The following is an 18383-nucleotide window of genomic DNA, read 5'->3' on the forward strand; positions in this document are numbered from 1 at the left end:
CATTTAATTACTTTGTTATGCTTCTTCATTGACTTGTGCTTTTCATATGGAAAATGAAGATAGCTTGCTATCCTTATGTTTTACATTCTGTTATGCCCATTTCCTCAATCCATACTTAAATACTCCATTTCTTCTCCAAATTTTGCTCCTGACTTTGACTCCTGGGAAATCATAGTGTGTAGGATGTTGAGTGTTCCAGAAGAAACACAAGGTTATTTTTAGGAGTTGGATGGAAAGAGCATCTGAGTCAGGAAGGGCATTCTTTACTATCCCCATCCTTAGATCTTAGGTGGATGATTCCTTTTTCCTTTTCCTGTCTCCTGTATTTGCTCATTAAGTTGAGTGATTCATGAATTTGGATGGGCTACCATGGGATTGGTATATGAGAATTTCTCTATTGGCATGCCTACACTTTTGCATATTCACTAGGTTTTATTTTTTTCTATATAGTAGTAACCCAGAATGATCAATCTTTTCACTGAAAGAGGATCACAGGATAGATTTAGAAGAGATCTCAGAGGCCATATAGTTCAACCCCTTCTTTTTACAGATGAGGAAACTGGGGCCTAGAGTGATTTTTCCAAAGTTATATAGAGAATAAATAGTATTTGAGCTAGATGCTCTGATTCTAGATCTCTGTTCTTTTGATTTGTACCACATGACTTTCATTATCACTCCTAAAGTATTTACAGCTATGTCCTAGAACCATGGAAACTTATCCAACTTGGCAATGAGGTCTGATGCTCTCATAATCTTATAATCAAGTCTAGTTCCTCCAGTGAAGTAAAACAGTGGTACAGACAACAGAAAAGGCCAGTAACTAACAATTCTTTATTATTTGACTTTGGAGTGAATATATGTATATGTGTGTGTGTGTGTGTGTGTGTGTGTATTTGTGTATGTTGTGTGTCAGCCTACCACAAATGAACTCTTATGATTATGTTTCTTAGGTCAATATTATAACTAGTTTGATTTTCTTGAGCATCAGGAAGCAGGAAGTATGCTATTTATGTGGAAGAAATGACAGATTAGAAACTTTCCATGTCTAAACTTTAAAGCAGAGGAGAGAAATCAGAATAATTTAAATTTACAGAAATGACTTTAGAGAGAATCTAAACTTTATCTGAGAAGTCTACAACAGCAGAAAACACTCTCACAGTCAAATTAAGAGATTTAGGATCTCCCCACTCCATTACCTTGCATATTTCTAGAAGGAAACCTTAGTCATAAAAAGTTTAAATGGAAATACTTCTACTCCTCCAACAGAATCTTTTGGAAATCCAGACCTATGTCAATGTCCTCCAGCAGATCATACAGAACACTCCTCCGGTGTCCACAATAACCATTGGCATAAATGAGGTAAGAATGGGGATAGAGTTTAGTGATACAACTGACAGGAAGGGATTCTGAGAATTGAAGTGTGATTTGCAGATGTCCAGGTTGACATTTTTGGGCCCTGAGCTGGACCTTCCCTAAGACCTGGTCTTTAATGTGAAACAAGTATCAATTTCCTTACCTCATCACCTTTATTTGTATAATCCCAAACTGCTTATCAAAATGGTTCCACTTCTTCACAGTTCTACCAACAATTCACCAGTATGCCTATTTTCTGTAAATTCTCTAATATTGGCTCTTCTTTTTTGTTATTTTTGCCCATTTGCTGAATGTGAGGTGAAACCACAGAAATTTTAATTTTTTTATTAATGATTTGGAGCATTCTTTCATATGGATTTTTAATAATCTGCCATTCTTCCTCTGAGAATTATATTTTTCATTTCCTTTGACAACTTCTCCACTGGAGTAGTAATACTTTCTTAACAATCCTTGCTGCTTCCCTTCCTCTTCTATCAGATCAGTTTTTTAAACAAGCTCTACTCTTTCATTGTCCTATGAGTCTTGGGTCTTATTTCACCAGTCCTCTGTAATAGCTATGAGATTCTAATTATCGCCTTGTGCTAAAATAACATTTTTACTTTGTCTCCCATATTCTGTGATTTAGGATATATAAATCTGAGGTCAGAATATTATTTGTCTCCTTCTTCCCAGTTGCCATTGCTTAAGACAGCTTAGATGGTGCAGAGGATAGAGCCTAGACTCAGAGATATGAAGTTGTGAGTTCAAATTGAGTAGCAGTCATTTATTAATTGGTGAGCCCTAGTCAAGTCACATAATCACTATCTGCCTCAGTTTCTTTATATCTAAAATGGGATAATGATAACTTTCTTGATTGTTGTGTGGATACAATGTGCTAAGATTTGTAAAGTGCTTAGAACATTTCCTGGAACATAGTAGCCATTTAATTAATGCTTGTTTCTTTGTTTCCACATTTCTTTTTCTATAGTTACTGAATATTTCCTAAAGAATCCTAAAAATCTCAGAATTAGAAGGAATCTCAGTCTATTTCGTATGTGAAGAGGATTTTTCTCTACTGAAGCTTTATACCTTCTAGACTGTATCAAATCCCAAGCTCTAGTTCATTTTGATAGTCCTAATTGTGGAGAATTTTTTTTCCTTAACAAACTGAAATCTACTTCCCTACAACCTTCATCCATTTCTCCTAGTTCTGCCCTGTGAGGATAAACAAAACAAATCTAACTCTACTTTCACTTGACAGTTCTTCAGCTGTTGGAAAATAGCTGCCATGTCAGTCCATAGGCTTTTTCTTCTTCTCCGTGTCAAATAATTTCAAAGGACCTATGAAAGAAGATGCTGTTTGCATCCAGATAAGGAATTGATAAATAGAAGTATACATAGAATAATTTTACATCAATATATAAAATATATATGGCTCTCTTCCATATAATTTTGCTGTTAATGAGTCCAAAGACTTATGCAATTTCTCACGAGTATCATCTGGTGAACAATCTTGATAAATCCACCTTTATTTTTATTTTGAATATAAGAATCAAGCTATCTGAGAATACATTTTAAAAGACACAATGTGCTATCATATTTTTACACAATGACCTTCAATGTATAGAACAGATGGTGATTATCAAAAAGATTATAAAATAAGGCTTAAGAAGTAAAGTAAAAGTTTATTTTTAATACAACATTCCAAAAGTTTTCTTAAGCCACTGTTACCTATTCTGTATGAATTTTTTCTTCCAATTCATATATATATATATATTTATGCATTTAGATATAAATGTATTTGTGTGTGTGTGTGTGTGTATGTGTTCAACAACTTATAGAGTTCTATTATTCCAGCAGGAATGCTGACTATTTTTTTCTTTTCATAACTCCCTTTATTTCTCCTGTAGGGGGCACAGTAGCCTGGTAAAGATTTTGTGGAGTCAATAATATTTTATATTTATTTTCAGGACTGGATAAGATTTCACATCTGCTAGATGGTGTCATCTTTTCTATTTCTTTGTGCCAAATTCTTGCATGCAAAGGAGTCCTGAATTTTGCTAATTTGGATGACAAACTACATTCTTTAGCGTAGCATAGTAATTTATATTCAGCTAAGAAACAGCTGGGCCACATTGGGGTTGGGGGGGTAGGGGGAGAGGGGGGCAGAGATATTTTTAGCCTTCACAATGAAATTACTCTCTTACAGCCCACCTTTCAGCATTCCAAATTCCACCCCCCTAACTCTTCTCTTTGATTAATATAATTGAGGTTTGTATCAATGGCTTTAAACAGTTCCTCTCAAGTGTGAATGCTAAAGCTTAATTTTCTCCCTTGGGGTTTCCCTTTCTAAACATCTCAGTTCTAGTTTTTAAAATCTGAGTTTTTCTTTTCCAGTTCAGTACTAATTTATATCAGAGTATATATTTAAGCACTCTTGAACTGTTCTTCTAACTGAAATTATTTCAAATTGTAATAATTTAGAACATAGCCTAACCTTATTTTGTCAATCTTGGTGAATTTATGGAGTATCAGTAGATGTATAAAATTACCTAAACTATTTTTTAATTAATATTTTGCTTTCCAATTATATACAATAGTAGTTTCTACCTATAATTTTCTATAAGGTTTTGAATTTGACAATTTTTCCTCCCTCCTCCCTTGCCTCCCCCTCCCGCCTTGTTTTCAGTTCCTTGTTTTCAGGTTGTTCAATCATGTAGCATACTATCTTAGAAAAAAAATCTCTTTCAATTATCCACAGGCTTACCCTGGAGGTCTGACCCACTAAGATCTTTCAGCATCTCTCTTTGGTTACCCTCACTCCAGATTTTACTCCAGGGAAAATCTCCCCATTAACTATGGCTTGTATTTAGACTGATTCATATGTTGGTAAGGATCAAGACCTGAATAGCCATGAAGTTCATAAGATGTGGGTATTAATTAAAGGGAAACTTTTAATAATTCCAACTGGAGAAAATGTATAAGATGAAAAGAATTTATTAGAGTCCATGAAAAAAACTAAGAAACAAATCACTCAATTAGATATTAGTTTCCCCCCGAAAGTAAAGACACTTTGGGGTGTACTGAATAAATTCTCCCCATTTATTCACTTAATACTTGCTCTCCTTATGCCTTAGTGGCCTTCCCAAACTAACTGGGGCACTCAGCAGTTTGAACAAGCACTGCCCTGGTCACTCCCAGTTTGCATGGATTTATAGAAGCACCCATAGATCAATAAGTATTTTTCTTGTGCATTTAGGCTTTGGACATATAAATAATGAAAAATGGTGAGAAAAGAGGCAAAAAATCTTATTTCTTTGTTTTAAAATAGCTAAATGATTTTTTAAAAATCTTATTATATAAGAAAAGTAGACAGGATTGTGCATTTTATAAACATCTATGTAAATCATCCCCAGATTAAACAACTAGTCAGAACTCTCTTACCACTATTTCTTCCCCCACCCCCATCTTTTTTGACGTTGGATGAGTCAGGTGTTAATGTCGACAGACCAGTTTGGAAGTTGCCTGTTGTAAGCACAAATAAGTAGAGAATTAGTCTTTATACCACATTGTAGATGCAGAAGATGTTAAACTGGAAACCTAGCATCACCTAGGCTGAGACCTTCATTTTATAGGTGAAGAAGCTGCTATCTAGAGGTTTAAGTTCACACAGCTAAATTGGCAATAAAGATAGACTCAACAAGAGACAATCTTATGTTTGCTGGAAGACCCAGCTTACATACCATCTTATCCATGAATTTTCACCATATGTATGCATACATATGTGGTTGAAAAAGTTTTGGGCCTGAAGTCAGGAAGACTCATCTTCAAATCAGGGCTCACACACTTCCTAGCTATGTGACTCTGGGTAAGGCATTAAGGCATATTTGTCTCAGTTTTCTCATCTGTCAATTGAACTGGAGAAGGAAATGGCAAAACACTCCAGTTATCTTTGCCAAGAGAACTTCAAAATGGGGTCACAAAGTGTTCTACCCTCATATATGTGAAATATAATAAAATCATCATCATCATTATTAGATTGATTAAAAAACAAGTATTATTATTACCTCCTATTAGAAAATACTTTTCTCTCTCAGACCTCACATAGCACCTTGCTTCTATGCTTTTTTAGTGTACTTTCCATGTTTGGTTTTCTATTATATTTTGCTAAGAGTTATCTCGCCTTTATTAGATCTGAGGGGAAAGAGTATGTCTTATTCATCTTTGTTTCCCCTGGTGCCAAATAAATACAATGTTCTCTATTTCACTATTGAATAAAAGAAGGACTTTTGATCTTTTACTACATTTTCTCATGGAGTTGTTGAGAATATCCAATATTGGTAGATTGGCATAAGTTTAGATGCCTGTCTGTGAATTATTAAAGTTTGGGTTCCTTGTCATCTAACTCTGGTCTCATGGTTATCCCCCTTTTTCCAAAATTTCTCTCTTCTCCAATCCATCCTCCATCCAAAATCATCTTCTTAAAAGGTCTTATTATTCTACTCCTCTTTTCAAAAACTCTAGTAGCTCTCAATTGACTTTAGGAAAAAAAAATCATTAACTTGAAATCTATAGCTCTGGAACATTGGCTCAAACCTACTTTTCCAGACCTATACCACCCTACTCCCATTCCAACCAAATTATCCTTGCTATTCTCAGACCTTGGCATTCTGTAGCTGAACCTTGTGCCTTTGTCTAGGTTGTAAAAGCTAGAATTTATTTCATCCTGATATCTGCCTTTAAGAATTCTTAACTTCCTTAAGGTTTACTATAAGAAACCTTTTCTGATTCCATTGGTTGTTAGGACTTTTCCCCTTCAGATAACTTTGTACTTGTTTCCTTGTTGTATCTCTTACTAGACAGTAAGTTCCCTGAGGAAAGGAATTGCCATTTCAGTCTATCTCTAACCTCCAGTACAGTCTTACATTTAGCATATATACTTAATAAATACTTGTTTAATTGAATTGTTTTGAAATTTCTCTATCAGCCTGCAGATAACAACTTGTCTGTAACTTGGTTGATTAAGTCCCAGGGAATAGCTTTTGAGACATAGAAGAAAGGGAAAGGAAGGAAAGGAAAAGCATTTATATTGTCCCTACTGGTTACTAGGCATTGCATGTATTAAGTGCTTTGCAAATAGAAAATTTTAAGTGATTTGCTTAGAATCATACAACTGATGAAAGAGGTAGAAAATAAATGAAGCTCTTCTTGACAAGGAAATGCAGTGCTCTATCCGTTTTATCTCATTGCCTTGTTCTGTGTATTTGTTCTGAGTACATATCTAATTTGTTTGTTGAATAGAACCTTGACTTCCAGTTCACTATTATCTTACTTAGCAGTACAGGAGAATCAAAAAATTACAGAGTTAAAAAAGATCAGAGGTTATTTAGTTTAGTTCTTTAACCTAAAATATTCCTTACCTACAGCATTTCAAGTCATCATCCAATCTGTTCTTCATGAGAAACTGCCTCTCTAGGCAAGTCATTTTATGGACAGTTCTAGTGCTTATCAAATTTTTGTTTACACTGAACCCAAATATGTCTTCCAAAAGATACTGTTGTCCATAGCCCTTTCTATCCCCAAGGATTTACTTTTTTTGTTTATAGTTATCCAAGGATTATAGATTTAGAGTTGGAAGCCTGTCTCAGAGACCAATACTAATTGAGACTAATTTGAAATTTACCCAAAGCCCCCTTCAAAGTCCTTGGATTCTAGGTTAGGAAACTCCAGAATGGGATGAGAAAAAATAGAGAGGAATTCTCAATCTTTGCTTGGACTTACATTTATAGTTTTATAAATGTATATAAGTGCAATATTTTATCGAGCAGATAGGAGAACTGAATTCAATACAATTTCAACAATATTATTCATCAAAAAAAAGCCATAATATGAGCTTTGATTCCTAGAAACAGAACTTGGGAATGTTTATTTTTTAAGGAAAAGAAATTTATCCAGATGCCTATTAGGTGTCTTGAACTAGATGTATCAAAGACATCTTGAGTTAGCATGTCCAAAATTGAACTTTGCCCCCAACTCTCCCCTCTTCTAACTTTCCTAACTCTTGTAGAGTATTCCACTATAGACCCTGGAACCCAGGTTCAAAATCTAGGTATCATTTTCAACTCTTCATTCTCTCTCATTCCCCTTCCTCTACCTTACCTCTCTATCTGTTCCCTTTGAGCCCACTTCTCTCTTCTGACACTGCCACTACCATTGCCTGGTGTAAGTCTTCATTATTTTGTGCCAATAGTCTTCTGATTGGGCTTCCTTCTCCTCCCACTCCAGTCCACCTTTTACTTAGGAATCAAATTGATCTTCCTAATGTACAGGTCTAACCATGTCACCTTTACATTCAATCAACTCCAATGGATTTATTGCCTCCAGGATCAAATATAAAATCATCTGTTGGATTTTAAAGCCCTCCAGAATCTGTCCCCTGCCTATCTTTACAGTCTTACGCTTTACTTCCCTCCAAATACTCTCCATATAGTAAAGCTGGTTTCCTTGCTGTTCATCACATAAGGCAACCCATTTCCCAGTTTGGGGCAATTTCCTCTAGCTGTTCCCATCTCCAATCCTTTGACTTGATTGATTTCCTTCCCTTCTAAGGTAAATTCCCACTTTCTGCAAGAAACCTTTCCCAGTCTTCCTTAATCTAAGTGCTTTCTCTATAGATTACTTCCAGTTTATCCTGTTTATATTCTATTTGTATGTTACTTTTTTTGCATGTAGTCTTTGTCTTTTTCAACTCTAAGAATAGGGATTTTTGGCAGGGGACTTTTTTTATCCCTAATTTTTAGCATTTTATGGTTCCATACTACATGATTATTGACTCAATGGATTTGACTTAACCTCCCTCCCTTGAACCCCCTTCTCCCCCCAGTACATCCCTACTCCCAATATCTTTGGCTATTGTTTTTGGGTTTCAGAAGTGCTAATATTTAAATTCTGAGTGTGTTATAAACAGCAAATATTTTTTAATTTGTTCTAGGAAAAGCTCCTAGCTGAAAGGAGAGCTCCCATTCTGCAGAGCCAGCTCGAAGAGTACAAAGGTATCCTGGCCCAGTTACAGATGCAGAAATCCAAGTTACAGGCTGAGGTACCTTTCATTCCACTCCCTATGGACCTTAAGGCCACTCCAATTTTATTACCCTGATACCTCCAACAGCATGCAATTGCAGTGTGATGCATCAATGTACCACATTTTTTTGGGCAAGGCAATGGGGTTAAGCAACTTGCCCAAGGTCATATAGCTAGGGAATTATTGTATGAGGTTGCATTTGAACTCAGATCCTCCTGATTCCAGGGCTAGTGCTCTATCCACTGTGTCACCTAGCTGTTCCCTCCCCCCTTTATTTCTTTAGACCATCAAGATTAAAAGGAAATATCTTGGTCTTGATTTTTATACAGCACCACCATTTTCTCTCTGCATGCCTTACTTTCTCCTTGTGGAAACACCAAGCTTAGAAAACATACTTATACCTATCTTCTCTTCAAGCAAGAAGTTTGGTTAAAACAAATCCTAAGAGTCAAATTTGTTTGGAAAAACAAAGGAAACTAAAGAACTGTTGACTTTAATTTGCTTCATTTTTCTTCCTTGCAAGCATGTTTCCCCACCCTCATCCCCAACTCCAGTTTGTACCTCTTCTAGTTTTATAATCCAGTGTTAAAAGCTCTTACTGGAGATGGAGTATACCACCACTTTCAAAAAGGAAAGGAACAGAATAAGCATCAATATAGTGCCTTCTCTGTACAGGCCTTCTTCCAAGTGCTCTGTACAAACATTATCTCATTTGATCCTCACAAAAACCCTACAAGGTAGCTACTATTATTTTTCCCATTTTTACAATTGAAGAAACTGAGGCAGATAGAAGTTAAATGACTTGTTCAGGATCACCTAGTGCAGTGTTTAAGGTTAGATTTAAACTTAGGTCTTTCTGACACCAGCCACTGTGTCACAAACTGCCTCAATCCAATTAAAAAAAATACAAAAATCATATCAGAGAATTTTCTTCTCATCTTAGGTCCCTTAAAGACTATGATTAAATCACAGGGCAGCTAAGGTGGTGTAGTGGGTAGAGCACCAGTCCTGAAGCTTAAACTTGGCCTTGGACACTTGACTCTTATTACTAGCTGTGTGACCCTGGGCAAGTCACTTAACCCTGCCAGCTCCACATCCATGCCCATCTCCAGTCATTCTGATTCATATCTGACCACTGGACCCAGATGGCTCTGGAGGAGAAAGTGAGGTTGGTGACTTAGTACAGTTCCCCTCACTCAAAATCAATTCATGTGCTTGTCATGGCATTCATTACCTCCCTGATGTGATGGCCTTCTTCAATCGTGGCTAGGAAAGTCAAATCATCCTGTGAAAGAACTCAAAACAGACTAGGGAAAAGCTAGTGGCACAGTGAATAGAGAACTGAGTCTGGAGTCAAGAAGACCTGAGTTCAAATGTGACCTCAGAAAATTACTAGCTATGTGACCCAGGGTAAGTCATTTTATTCCATTTGTCTCAGTTTTCTCATCTGTCAAATATCCTGGAGAAGGAAATGAGAAACCACTCTAGAATCTTTGTGAAGAAAACTCCAAATGGGGTCGGGAAGAGTCAGACATGACTGAACAACAACAAAGGCAAAAGGGGATAAAGAACTATTTGTAGCTTGTGTAGACTGGATCACCACTTCTGAAATTAATATTTGAGAAGACATTTATTATGAATACATTTATTATGAGCATTTATTATGAATATACACAAGTATATATGTATATTTGCATATATATGTGTGTGTTTATATATACTCACATTATAAATATTAGATTTCTATGGGATTTTAAGAAAGACAGAAATCAGTGAGGAAAGAAGACTGAAATTTTGGAAATGAATAGAACTTAGAAAAGATACAAAACTAAGGAGGATAATGAATACTTTTACTGCCCAAAATAGCACAATCTGATAGATTCAGTGTCAGATAACTGCACTTATGGAGGAAAAGACCAGGTGAGGCAGTTATATTGTGGCCAAGTCATTAGCCTGGATTGAAATACTTTTATCAATGGAAATAATTTTTTTTTATAAAATGTTTTGGCGCCACCTTGTGGTTGATAACAACAAAGTTAGATCTTAATGAAGCCTGTAGTAATTTCAGATTTAAAAATGAAAAAGCACTTGAGAGGTCATTTAGTCCTCAGTCTCCACAGTTTTAACAACAGTGTAAATGAACAATGTTGAAAGATTTAAGCATTCTGATCAAAGCAATGACTGATCATGATTCCAGATCATCAGTGATGGAGAATATGTCTCACCTTCTGCAGAAGAGGTAATGGATTAAATTTGCACAATGGGACAGTTTTTTATGGCAATTTGTTTTAGTAGGAATTTGTTTTACTTGATTATGTGTATTTGCTATAAGAGTTTTGCTTTTACTTTTTTTCCCAGCAGTGGGGAAAAGTGGGAGGGTGATAAAAAACATTCTTGTTAATTGAAAAAAAATTAAAATAAAAAGGAAAGAGTCCCAGAGATGTTAAAATGACTCCCCCCATCACATTATAAATTAATCAATCAATGAACATTTATTAAGTATCCAGGGACTGTGTTAAACACTGGATTTCTAAATACAAAATGGACGGTTTTTACCCTCAAGAAATTTACTATCTAACGAGGGACTACAACACACAAAAAAAAGTTTAAAAGTGGGGGGCAGAGAGTCCCAATTGATGGAGAAAATTGATGGATGTAACCATGAAGGAAATGGAGAGGTGACTGGCATGAATGCTATACTTACATGGGGTTTGGGGAGGAGCTTTTTGCTCTTCTTTGCTCCATTTAGAAGGGCAGAGGGTTCTGTCGAGGTATGAATACCAAAGCTGATGCTGTCTTCCTGATGGTGCAGTTTTAGGGAGCATGATGGAAGAGTCCAAAGAAGGATAGTTATGTGGGAAATGAAGTAATGGATCAGGATTTGTACTTAGGTTCTCTAACCCACAGATCTAGTTTAAAAATGGTTTAATTACTGCATTTCATTTCTTATATTGAAGTTAGTGCCCAATATTCCTCCTTATCTGCTATGAAAATTCACCTTGTAACAGATTAAAACAATTTAGAAAAAAAAACTGCCTGGAAAACAACCACACCTGCTATCATGTACATCATAGAGGTCCAGCATTTTGTTTCTAGAATCCCCTACTTTTTCTAGAGAGTAGTTACACATATAAACATATATGCAAATATACAAATAAACTTGTGTGTACATGTGCTCATAATGTCTTCTCAAAAGAAGAATAAATGTCTTCTCATAATGCTGGTCACTGTTTTATATTAACATGATCTTTTAAAAAATGTAACTTTTACTTTTTCTTTTTGCCAATTACTGAGTATTTTTCTTCTCACTCCTGTTCCTACTAGAAAAAATGAGAAACTAATCTTTTGTTACCAGGAGTGCTAGGTTAAATGTTTAACAACTTACTCTCAGAAAAAAGTATACATGACATACTTTTTATTTTGAGTTTTACAGGTTTTCCCCCATTATTGTTTCCCTCCCTCCACCCCTCACAGAAGGTAGCCTGTTAGTCTTTACATTGTTTCCATGATATACATTGATCTAAGTTGAATGTGATGACAGAGAAATCATATCCTTAAGGAAGAAAAATAAAGTATGAGGAAGTAAAATTACATAATAAAGTAAGTTTTTTTTTCTTATTTGGTGGTAATAGTCTTTGGTCTTTGTTCAAAGTCCATAATTCTTTCTCTGGTTACAGATGTATTCTCCATTGCAGATAGCCCCAAATTGACATGACACACTTTTAAAACTTAATCTGTGGGGTGGCTAGGTGATGCAGTGGATAGAACACTGAAGTCAGGAGGACCCAAATTCAAATGTGACCTGAGACACTTAATAATTACCTAGCTGTGTGGCCTTGGGCAAGCCACTTAACTCCATTGCCTTAATCTGCTTTATTACATTTTCTCCATCACTTTATTAAATTTATACTGAAAACAAAAAAGATAAATCAAGCCTTGATTTGGAGTATAATAATTTTTGAGATGTAAGTTCTTGCACTGAAAATTTGTTATTAATGTCTTCAGTACCCTTTAGCTTATAACCCATATACATAATCAAGACAGACAAATTCTCCCCTTGATCATATCCAAAAATGTATGTTTCATTCTGTACCATGAGTCCATCACTTCTCTCTCAGGAGGTAAGTAGCATGTTTCATTGTTGGTCCTTTAGAGTCATTGCTGGTCATTGAATCCGGTCAGAGTTTGCTTCAGATCTTTAACTCTATGCAAATATATGTTTTAAATGTGTTTTTGTAAACATTGTTGGAGTCTCCTTTATAATGCATTGTTTTTCCAATTATGAATTTATGATTTCTTCCTTCCCTTTATTTTACATTGCTTTCCCCAGAATGTTCGTTTAAGTCCTACTAAAGTTGAAACTTAAATTGCCCAGTTTCCCACCAAAACACTTAAATATAAAAGTATTATTTTATTTTTGAAGTAAATTTTTTACATTACAATTTCACCAGTAACCATCCCTTTCCCCCTGCTACATAGCTTTTTCATATACTGAATTGTATTTTTTAAGAGATTAAAAAACAAAAACTGAGGAAAAAATTCCCAGCATATACATCAATGCATCAAAAAATTGGAAAATATGTACAATATACAACAGTTGTGGACTTCTCATCTCAGCAAAGGGGGATATTATTTAAATGATAACCTTTAGTATTCGTTCATACTTTTCACAAACTATATTCATATTTTTATAGCCCTTTGAATTTCAGGTAAAATTAGGTACTCTTTTATATATTTTATTTTTTCCAATTACATATTAAAAACAATTTTAAAATTTCTTTTTTAAAAATTTTGAGTTTCAGTTCTCTTGATCATTCCCTTCCTCCTTCCTCCCCTCTCTTCATTGAAAGACAAGCAATTTGATGTAGGTGATATGCATATATATATGCAACTTATAGAAAATATATTTCCATAGTAGTTATGTTGCAAAAAGGAAATGCAGACAAAAACCAGTGAAAAAATAAAATAAAGCAGTTTTTGTTAAATAGTGAGTTTTTTTCCTTAAATCTGCGTTGCATTTATGCTATCCCAGATTACTCTGATTAAAATCTACTTTATATTGTGTACCAAATTTATTCCATTGATCCACCATTCTTGTTTTTCCAAGGGAAAATTTTATATTTTCTTCTCTTTTCATTCTCTTGACTTTGTTTTATTGTTTCACAGTCTTGTGGAGCCATTAACTTTTACATATCCAATTCCAATTTTTAAGGAATTATTTCCTTCTGTGAACTTTCTTACCTCCTTTTCCTTTTGAATAATCCTGTTTTTTAAAGGGTGGTTTTCTTCAGTCAAATTTGTACATCTTCCATTTTTTTGGTTTCCTTTTGTGAGAATTTGTTTTACTTGATTATATGTATTTGCTACAAGAATTTTATTTTTTCTTTTTTTTTTCCAGCAGTGAAAAAAGTGGGAGGGTGCTAAAAATTTTTTTCATTATTCTCCTGCATTACTTTCATTTTCTTTCCTAATTTTTCTTCTACCCCTCTTTTTTGAATTTTATATCCTTTTTGAATGCTTCCTGGAATTATTTTTAGGTCTGATATCAATTCACATCTTTCTTTGTGGCTGTTTTGACATCATCCATTTCTGAGTTTGTGTTTTTTTTTTGTTTGTTTTTGCAAGGCAGTGAGGTTAAGTGGCTTGCCCAAGGCCACACAGCTAGGTATGAATTTGTGTTTTGAGCTTTCCTGTCACCATAGTAACCTTCTATGAACAGATTCCAGATTCTTTTCTGATTGTTTGCTCATTTTCCAACCTATTCCCTGACTTTGGTGTTTATGTTAAAGGTGGCCTCTGCTTGTGGTGTGAAGGTGGCTCTCTCCCCAAGCTATTTTTAGAACTATTTCTGTGGATCTGTAAGTTTTCAATTCTTCCAGGATAGTATGATATTCTTTTTTTTTTTTTTTTTTTAGATTTTTCAAGGCAATGGGGTTAAGTGGCTTGCCCAAGGCCACACAGCTAGGTAATTATTAAGTGTCTGAGGCTGGATTTGAACTCAGGTACTCCTGACTCCAAGGCCGGTGCTCTATCCACTTTGCCACCTAGCTGTGCCAGATAGTATGATATTCTAAGGAGAGGTGGGGTTACTGTTCTCCTGTGAGTAACCACTAGCACTCCACCGGCTCCTTGTGGTCACATGCTCTGGTATGTTAGTATTCCTTTCCTCCCTGGAATTATAACCTAGACTGGGGCCCGAATCCCCATATGGACAATGCAGCAGAATTCTGCAAAGTGTCCCTTGTAAATCTCCTGACCAGTTGTCTGACTGAGAGCTCTGCATGTGGCCATCACTGAAGTGGCCAACATGACTTGTGGGGAAAGGGGGAGTGGGGTGTGGTCTGCTACTGGATTGCTGGAGCCTGCTCCACTTTCACCCCAGTGAGACAGACTTTCCTGGAAACTTCTAAGTTGTTTTGTTGGTTATACCAGTACAAAATTAATTTTTAGATCTTATTTTATAATTATTTGGGAGGGAATTTGGAAGTGCTCAGTTGAGTCCTTGCAGTTACTCTGCCATCTTGACTCTGCCCATGTGCAGTTCTCCAATAAGATGCCATCAGTGTCAGCATCTTTGTCAGGGCTAGTTTCTCTGAGTTCTAAATAGAGATCAGAGGATTGTAGATTTAAAGGTGGAAGGGAAAGAGACCATTTATCCATTTACCCTTTAATTTATAGATGAGGAGAAAAGCTTTACTTCATTTTTCTCTCATGCTGAGGAATAATTCTTGCCTAATCCATATATGTCTTGAACAAGTCTTTAAGTTCTTCCACTTCTTCTGTTCCATGGAAGCTTTTACTTTGCAGCACGTAAAATTTTGTCAGCTTATGATACTATAAGGCAGCATGGCTTAGTGAACAGAGAACAAGACTTGGAGTCTGAATGACCCGAGTTCAAGTCCTGATTCTGATGTATTCTGGCTTTCTTCTCATGATCTTAGGCAATTCTCTGGCTATAAATTGCAGGACTGGTAAAGATCTACATTAATACAAGTATTCTTCTCACTTTTACTTTTCTAACCATAGACCCTTCCCTTTGAACTCTTCTCCTTCCTCTCCACGCCCCCCCCCTCAAAAGATAGTAAGTCCTACATTCACTCACTTAAGAAGTTAGTTTGAACTTTGAGTACACGTGTACTTAAACTTTATAAAAGAGATGTGTGTCTGAAAAGGACATCTGGGTGATACAGTAGGTCATTCTGGGTTTGGAGTCAGGAAGATGCAACTTCCCCACTTCAAATCTGCCCTTAAGATCCTTAACTAGCTGAGTGACCAAGGGTAAGTCATTTAATCTTTTCTGCCAATTTCCTCATCTATAAAATGAGCTAGAGAAGGAAATGGCAAATCACTGCAGTATCTTTGCCTCAAAAAACCCAAATGTAGTCATGAAGAGTTGGACACAATTAAAAAAGTGACTGAACAACAGCATTCCTGAAAAATGGAGAATATATTTATTTTTTGTAAGTTTATTTAAAGGAATTTTGCTGAATTCATTTTAAAGTTACAGTGAGATGATTTGCATCTTCAGATCCAGCTTGAATGATCCACTCACTTCAATTTGATATTTTGAATTTTTCTTTGTTAGATTCTTTTCTCCCAGGGCAAATCTGAGCTTCTTATATGCATCTCTTCTAGACAGGGGCAGTGTTATGAATATTGACCAGAATGATATCTCATGGAAGTTATGGGAGTTCTATCTGTTTGCCAGATGAGGAAATGAGACAGGGAAGAAAAGGTTGAAATATTTAGATATCAGCCTTCTAGATATAAATACCAAAAACGTACCAGACAATAAACATTTTAATGAGTTCTTCATATGAGGAAGTTTGCAGGTTGTAGTTACTATATTGGTAGTAAAGTCAATTAAATAGAACATTTTTTCAGCTTAATTTTTTTGTCTATAATTATTTGGCCTGGTTGATTGTGTGAGTGGATATTTCTATCAATAACTCTCTTTTCTCTATTGCTTGAAGGTTCAAAAAGTGTTTCCCTCACAGTAACCTTGTGAGGTTGGCTAGTTCAAGTATTATTTCCTTCCTCCCCCCAACTCCCACTTTTCCCTGCACCCAGGAAATTGAAATTTAGAGGGATCAAGTGATTTTCCCACTATCAGAACTGGGATAAAAGCAGTAACCAGGATGAGATGATCAAGTTTTTTTTTTTTTTTTTTTTTTTGTATTTTGGCCAGGGAACAATATTTAAAGGGCTCTGACATGTCTCTTTTGTTTGTATTTTTTTTTTTTTGCAAGGCAATGGGGGATTAAATGACTTGCCCAAGGTCACACAGTTAATTATTAAGTGTCTGAGGTCAAATTTGAACTCATGTCCTCCTGACTCCAGGGCTGGTAGTCTATCCACTGTGCCACCCAGCTGTCCTTGCTCTGACCTATCATATAATCTTTTAGCAGTGTAAAAATCAAACAACATTTGTCAAGTTTACTCACTGTCAGATATTGTGATAAACTAATGGAATTACAGAGAAAGACAAAAACAGTGCAGGCTTTCAAGGCCTTATATTCTAACGGGGAAGATTGCATTTTTTATACAGGCATATTTATAAATACCTACAGAGGGAGACACTGGGATAGGATTGCCCAGCTTGGCTTGCCCTCATCAGAGAGGGTGTTATGCTCTATGAGCAAGGCAGAATGGAGAAGTTAAGTAAGCACCCCAGGTATTCACATGGACTATTTGTGCCTGCCCTGTGGTAGTGCATTCCAAGTTCATATTGGTCTAATTAGCTGCAGTTGGATCCACTATAACTCATATAAAAGATATGTTCAAAATGGAGGCAGGTAATGGCTCAGTGGATAGAATGCTAAGCCTGGAGTCAGGAAGACCTGAGTTAAAAATCTGATCTCAGACACTTACTAGCTGTCTTCTTGAGGCAAGTCATTTAGTCTTTGTTAATTTTAATCCATTGGAGAAGGAAGTGACAGACCACTCTAGTATCTTTGCCAAGAAAACCTTAGGTACAGTATTAGAAAGAAGACTTGGATATGACTGGATGATAGCATCAAACTAGGTCAGAGCTAAGTTTAGACAGGAAGATGCTAGTGGTTGAGGGGACTGGGAAGGATCTCCTGAAGAAGAGGGTGTTAAGTAAGGTCTTGAAGGAAGAGAGAAATTCTAAGAAGTTAAGATGAGGAAGGAAAGAATTCCAAGTGTGAGCAGAGCTAATGCAATGTTATAGAGACGGAAGATGAAATATTTTACGTAGGGACCATATAAGTGGATGGTAGAGTGTGTTGAAGGAAGTAGTATAAAAATATGAGGATCGAGGAAATGGACAGCTGGTGAAGAGGAGCTTTTATTTGATCCTAGAAGCAAAAGTTTATTTATTTATTAATATATCTTTTTATTTATCCATTCATTCATTCATTCATTTATATACTGGAGTTCATTGAGTAGAGTGATAACATGATCAGACCTACTCATTAGCAGAATCATTTTGGCAGACATATTGGAGGAAAAATTGGAGTTTTACACCTAATTAGAAAGAATAATTATTTAAAATAGGATTTTGCCAGATGGTTCAATGGGTGAATTTCTCCCCCTATCCAACTCTACTCACCTTTCTTGTGAGAGTCTTGTACCAGTGTTTTGGGGTTTCTGTCTCCTGTCAAGTTATGATTTTCTACTCCTTCAAACTCTGTATCTCTGTACCTCCTTTGTGTTGCTTGGTCTGGGTGAAGTTTTTAAAATACTTGCCCCAGGTACAAAACCTCCTATCGCTCTGTCTGGGACTCAAGCTTTAAGTCTTCTCATTGTGAGAAAAGCTTTCTATGCTATTTATTATCCTGCTCACAGGCACACCTGTACATTTTTAATTGACTTAAGCATGCATGCATGCTCAGCAAAAGTAGGAGAAAATGGAAAACTCCCATTGCTACTTTTGGATAAAGGTGAAATAAAATAGAATAGAATAGAAAAATCATAGTGTATGTTC

At 35.8% G+C, this 18383-nt stretch overlaps 1 protein-coding gene across 1 annotated transcript in view; it reads left to right on the plus strand.

Annotated features, from left to right (window-relative positions):
• Window positions 1-18383, plus strand: part of LOC141518683 (filensin-like) — a 46872-nt gene that overhangs the window by 15642 nt on the left and 12847 nt on the right. The window contains exons 4-5 of the mRNA XM_074230966.1: window positions 1267-1359; window positions 8345-8452. Coding sequence (XP_074087067.1) covers window positions 1267-1359; window positions 8345-8452 — 201 coding nt within the window. The remainder of the gene's footprint in view (window positions 1-1266; window positions 1360-8344; window positions 8453-18383) is intronic.

The sequence above is a fragment of the Macrotis lagotis genome, chromosome 1 (assembly GCF_037893015.1).
Source record: "Macrotis lagotis isolate mMagLag1 chromosome 1, bilby.v1.9.chrom.fasta, whole genome shotgun sequence".
Lineage (NCBI taxonomy): Eukaryota > Metazoa > Chordata > Mammalia > Peramelemorphia > Peramelidae > Macrotis > Macrotis lagotis.